This window comes from Notamacropus eugenii, chromosome 1 (genome assembly GCF_028372415.1).
Source record: "Notamacropus eugenii isolate mMacEug1 chromosome 1, mMacEug1.pri_v2, whole genome shotgun sequence".
Classification (NCBI taxonomy): Eukaryota; Metazoa; Chordata; class Mammalia; order Diprotodontia; family Macropodidae; genus Notamacropus; species Notamacropus eugenii.
In genome coordinates, this window is record NC_092872.1 from 715,832,030 (window position 1) to 715,838,029 (window position 6,000).

Here is a 6,000-nt window from a genome sequence, read left to right on the forward strand (position 1 = left end):
GAGGTAACGAAGAGGTCCTGCACCTGAACAGGGTCCTTCTCCAGCTTTGCCAGCCTCAGTGGCTTTCAATGATGAGGCGCCATCCACTGATTATCAGCTCTCCCTTACACTAAATGGAAACGTAGCTCTCTGAATCCTGTGCTTTTGCCATCTTAGCCCTTTTGTCTCTTAGCTCTCTCTCCTAAAACACATGGACATCCAGGTGTTGCTCAGCCCCCAGAAAGCCAAGTGCTGGGCAGCAGGGAGGAGGCAGGAGGATGTGGCTAGCTCCTGTCCCAGGAGCATCACCACTTGACCCAGGGAGGTGTGACAGCTCTACAGTCAGGGGCAGGGATACTAAGAAAAAGGCTCCAGGAGGCACCTCAGTCCACCTCACCTCAGCAGCAAACCCAGCTACCCAGCCAGGTTCTGTGGCCCCTCTTGGGAACCCTGTGATCCCTTTCTCCCTTCCCCCCTCTTGCTCTGCATTTCCTCCTCAGTTAAATGGTCCTACTAATGTCCACTCTGCCCACCTGCCAGGACCATGCTACGGAAGCTCGTGTGATGGACCTCACAGAAAAGCAGATGTTTGCCACTACCCAAGGATCCAGTGTGTGGAAACAAGCATTTCCTGAATGTTTTCTGTGACCTGGGAATGTGGATGCTGGCAGCAATGCTGGGATGTGAAGTCAGGCTGAATTGTTTCTTTCTTTTGTTTTGGTTTTTTTTTTTTAACAAATTTTCTCTGACCCAACTTTGACCCTGAGGTATTCCATATCCTTACCTCTGATCCCTGTCGATTTTTCAAGTGCCAGGTAGAAGACAGTGGTTATCACGGGACCTGCACTCAGGAATATCTGAGTGCAAATGTACTCTCAGGAACTTACTGCATGACCCTGGGCAAGTCACTTTACCATCATCTGCCCCAGTTTCCCCCACTGTAACACAGGGATAATAATACCAACCTCATAGGTTGTCAACAGGATCAAATGAGCTAATATGTGTAAAGCATTTGGCACTTTGCCTGGCACACAGTAGGTGCTGTATATCATCATCACCATCATCAAACTAACAGGTAAACTAATCTGGGAAGTGCTGGTGTGACCACATCAGTGTATGTACACCGGAATGACTTCTCCTGCAGAGAGTACAAAGACCTTCCAAGGCTGGGGCAGGGTGGCCACATAACCGCATCACTGGCATCACTTACAGGCATGGCATTCATACAGTTACTTATCTGTTATTATAACGCTCATAAATATATATCAGTTATTACTTATAGGTTTTTATGGGTATCTCAAGTCCTTGGGCTTAACAAACCCTGCTACCACAACACACACATGCACACACATGCACACACATGCACACACACACACACACACTCACACATGCACACACGCACACCCCTTTCACCTTGGCTCTGGCAAACTTTACGCCTTCAAGGTGAAGGAATAAAGGGTCTAGCTCAGCCTCTGAAGCATAGGTTTCTGGCTGAAGCCCTCTTCTCCCACGGAGAGTGAGAGGTATCCTTCCTCAATCAATCTATCAACATTTATTAAGTGCCTCCTGTGTGCCAGGCATTGTGCTAAGCACCAGGGGTACACAAAAGAGGCTAAAGACCATTCCCTGCCTTCAAGGAGCTCCCCACCTAATGGTGGAAACAACAAGCAAAGACAGGAAATAATCCCCAGGATGAAGAGGGCTTGGGGAAGGCTTCCGGTAAAAGACGGGCTGCCAGTGAGTCTAGTGGTTAGAGCACAGGAGGGGGACCCTTCAAACAGAGAGAAGATCCTGAGGTGATGAACAAGGGTCTTGTTCCTGGAGCATTCAGGAGGCCAGAGTCACTAGACTGAAGAGGATGTGTCAGGGAGTTAGGGGTAAAGACATGGGGAAGACATGGGGAGGGGTGGGGCTAGGCTGCAAAGAGCTTTGAGTGCCTAACAGAGCAGCCTGTATTTGCTTCTGGAAGCAGCATGGAGTCCCAGCAGTTTAATGAGCAGGAGGTGACATGGGCAGACCTGTACCTTGGTAATTTAGTGACTGAAAGAGGATGGTATAGAGAGAAAAGACAAAAGGAGGGCAGACTTCCCAGCAGCTACTGCAGTCATCTAGGTGTGAAGTGATGAGGGTCTGCACCAGGGGGTGCCTGGGTCAGCATAGAGATGTTGCAGAGGTGAAATCAACAGGCCCTGGCATCAGCCTAGATATGGGAGGCAAAAGATAGTGAGGAGCCCTGGATGACTCCTAGGTTGTGAGTCTAGGGGACTGATGGTGATACTCTCTGTAGAAATAGGTAAGGTGGGAGGGGATAGGTTAGGAGGAAACATGAGTCCCATTTTGGACGTGTTGAGTTTAAGATGTCTACTAGACATCCAGTTCGAGATGTCTGAAAGGCAGTCGGAAGTGCAATACTTGAAGGTCAGCAGAGACTCTGGGGCCAGATAAGTAGATGTCAGAATCATCAGCCTAGAGATGGTAATCAGATCCATGGGAGTTGATGAGACGTCTAAGAAGAGTATAGAGGGAGAAGAGATGAGGGCCCAGGAAGAATCCTGAAGGACATCTATGCTTAGAGGGAAGGATCTGAAGGAGGATACAGAAAAAGAGACAGAGAAGGAGCAATCAGAAAGGTAGGAGAAGAACCAGGAGAGATCTAGAGAGAAGAGTATGGAGGAGGAGAGAATAACCCAGTGTCAGAGGCTGCAGAACGGTCAAGGACAATGAGGACTGAGAAAAGGCCATTGGATCTGGCAGCTGAAGATCACAGGTAACTTTGGAGAGAGCAGTGTCAGTAGAGCAAGGTCAGAGGTCGGACTGGGAGAGGTTAGAAAGAGAGAGACCAAAGAAGGTAGAGGCAAGGACTGCACATGGCCTTCTCAAGAAGCCACAAAAGAGGAAAGGGATACAGGATGACGTGGGATGGAAGGGTCAAGTGAGGGGCTTTTCAGGACAGGGAGGCAGGAGGGAGGGAGAGACTAAGAACAAGTGAGAGACTGGCATGGAGGCAAGGGCATGGAATGAATGGTGGGAGCGATCCAAAGCTGAAGTTTGGATGGGCACAATCCGTGATAGAAGGGAACCAACATGGGGAGAAGAGGAGAGAGTGACCAGTGCAGGGGAGATGACCAAGGAGAGCTGAAGGGTCAAGAGATTGGAGGTCACCATGCAAATGAGAGTTGGGTTAGGTATGGGAAGGCAGAGGGAGAGGTGAAGAGCCACTGGATTATGGTTGAACAAATGTTGGAATTCCTGAACATGGAGGTGGTACATGGGCGGCAGACGGCAAGATCAAGGGTGTGACCATCTTTGTGTATGGCTGAGGGTGGAGGAGCAGCTCATGGGAAGTGAGTGGGTCAAGGAGCTGAGTAGTTAGGGTGTTTGTGAGAGAGATGACACACATCTTCAAGTCCCCCTAGTAGGAAAGCAAAAGTAGGGGAGGAGAAAAAAACAGTGAGCCAGGTATGAGATTTCTTGAGGAAGGAAAGGGAGTGAGTGGCCTGGGGTAGGGGTGGGGTATGCAGACTACAGCTCTTGATTGAGTGGTAGACTTGAATAGCAAGACCTTCAAAGGCAGCGAGGTCACTGACTGAGGAAAGGGAGCACCAGGAATGACAAGGGGGAACCCAGGAGAATGAGGGAAGGGGCAGCCTATCTAATGTCTGCGTGCAGCCAGAGGCCTCTGAATCCAGACCAACCTCTGACATGAAAATAGGGCTCCAAGGAGAGCCGAGATATTTTCACACTAAGGGGCACTGTGGGCCCCTTTCACTCTTGTACAACTTTTGTTTGGAGCAGGTATTTCACAAAGGATTTTCGGAGTCTTTGGGCTTAATCTTTTCAGGCAAGAAGTTCCCTGGTAGAGGAGCTCATTACAGGAAATCTTAGATCAAAGTGGAAAGAAATGGGAACAGAATTCTTTTAACACAGTAACCACCTAGTGTGACTAGCACACAATTTCTTACCAATTCCTCCATTAGTCCAAAATCCAAGAATCTCAGAAGGCTAATAGAACGCATAACAGGAAAACAATCCCTTCTACAAGATCCCCAGGATTTCTAGTGAGAGGGAACATATGAATCCTGAAGGCAGCCCAGTCCACTTTGGGTCTGGTTAAAACCCTGATAAAGAGCCTAAATCAGCCCCTGCATGACTCCTACCCACTGCTCCTACTAGGCCTTCTGAGGTCAAGGACAAGGGCTAGGAATGAGACCTGGGCTGAAACCCCTGCACTGTACATACTTCTCTGTCCTGTTCTTGACCTCTAGGGTCAAACAAAGAACATACTTCCACCGGATTTTGATAATGAGGTGGGAAGCCCTGCTCTACCACCAAACTTTGGTGATAACCTGGGACCAATCGCACACAATCTCAATAGATCTTGGTTTCCTCATCTGCATAAAGGAGAGGGGCTGGATTGGCTGGTCTATTCCTTTCCAGCACTGATACTCTGTGGTTCAACCAGGGACAGAAAGAAGCTTGGGCTGGAAAGAAGCCTTAGAGACACTGTAGTCTAGAAAACCTGAGCCTAGGGTCTGTAAACTTGTGGGAAAGAAAGGAAGGATGGAAGGAGGGAGGGAGAGAGGGGAGGAGGGGAGGAAGGAAGGAAGGAAGGAAGGAAGGAAGGAAGGAAGGAAGGAAGGAAGGAAGGAAGGAAGGAAGGAAGGAAGGAAAGAAGGAGATAGAGATGGATGAATTGATGGATGGGTGGATAGATGGGTGTGGGGGGAGGAAGGGAGATGGGTGGGTGGATGGATGAACAGTGATAGACATAAATACAGACACAGACATATGTTTTAATAATGACTTCATCGTTTTCCTCTGTAATCCCATGCATTTAGGCAGTTGGTGGCAGAATGGACAGAATGCTGGGCCCCGAGTCTGGGAGACCAGAGTTCAAATCCTGCCTCAGACACTAGTTGTGTGACTGAACAAGTTACTTAAGCTCTGTCTGCCTCAGTTTCCCCAACTGCAAAATGGGGATAATCACAGCACCTCCCTCCAGCCCAGTTACTGTGTGGATCAAAAGGGATACTTGTAACGCTCCTGGCACACAGTAGGTGATACACAAGTGCTTATTCCACTTCCTTCCCTTCCCCCGCATTAAAAATAAGATTCTGAGAAAGGGACTGTAATCTTCACTAGTCTCCCAAAGGGGTCCAGGGCCATAAAAAAGGTTACGTGGTGGAAACCTGGGCTCAGAAACCAGAGGTGACTCCCCCGAGGTCAGAAATTTGAACCCAGGTTCGCTGACAACACAGTCCAGGCTCTGCGTCCAAGGCGGAGCCGGAAGGGAACCGACCCGTCCGCAGGGCCATCCGTGCATCTGGGCCGAAGAGGAGCCCGACGGCCAGAGCGGCCCCCCACACGCCTCCTCTGGGCCCCAGGGGCGCCCCCTCCGCCTCGAGGGGGCCCCTTTCGAACCGCCCGGGCCGGCCCCTCGCGGGGAGGCCTCGAGGCCAGAGGCGGCCACGCGGCCACGCGGCGGGCGGTACCTGAGCTCCTCCACCAGGCCGCAGAGCTGGATGATGGGCAGCTCGACCTCCTCCCCGAACTGGGAGTCGGAGGTGGGCACGCTGTCCGTCTCCTCCTCGCCGCTCGTCATTCCGCTGCTGCTCCTCGTCGGCGCCGCCATCTTCCTGGTCTTCCCGCGGCCTCGGGAGCTGGACTTCGCGCGCCGCCGCGGAACGCCGTTGCCAGGGCGACGGGTGACGTCACTGGCCTGCGCCGCGCGGTGGTGCGTTGCCGTGGAGACGGGACGCTGTGTGCCGGGGGGAGGGGCCCACCTCCCCACCCGGCGCCTGCGCCCTAGCCCTGGGCGCTCCCGCCCCGCCCCTCCTCCCAGCCCCGCTCCTGGCTACCTGGCTTGCTGGCCACCGCCTCTGGGCAGACGCCCTGGGGAGCGGTGCTCCGGGTGCGGACGGAGGGGCAGCCAGTGGTGCCAAGGTGCGCAGTAGGTACCCAGAGGTCTCTTGCAGACCCCCAAGAGAGACTGCTTGTCAACCAGGGTCTCCTGCTCCGCCC

The 6,000-nt window shown here is 52.1% G+C and overlaps 1 protein-coding gene across 2 annotated transcripts in view; it reads right to left on the reverse strand.

The window, feature by feature from the left end:
* Positions 1 to 5,694, reverse strand: part of CFAP263 (cilia and flagella associated protein 263) — a 29,518-nt gene extending 23,824 nt beyond the window's left edge. The window contains exon 1 of one of the 2 annotated variants that reach the window (XM_072636661.1): positions 5,472 to 5,694. In XM_072636661.1, coding sequence (XP_072492762.1) covers positions 5,472 to 5,611 — 140 coding nt within the window. In that variant the 5' untranslated portion in view covers positions 5,612 to 5,694. The remainder of the gene's footprint in view (positions 1 to 5,471) is intronic. The other variant, XM_072636662.1, reaches the window with a different exon arrangement.
* Between the last annotated feature and the right edge of the window lie 306 nt (positions 5,695 to 6,000).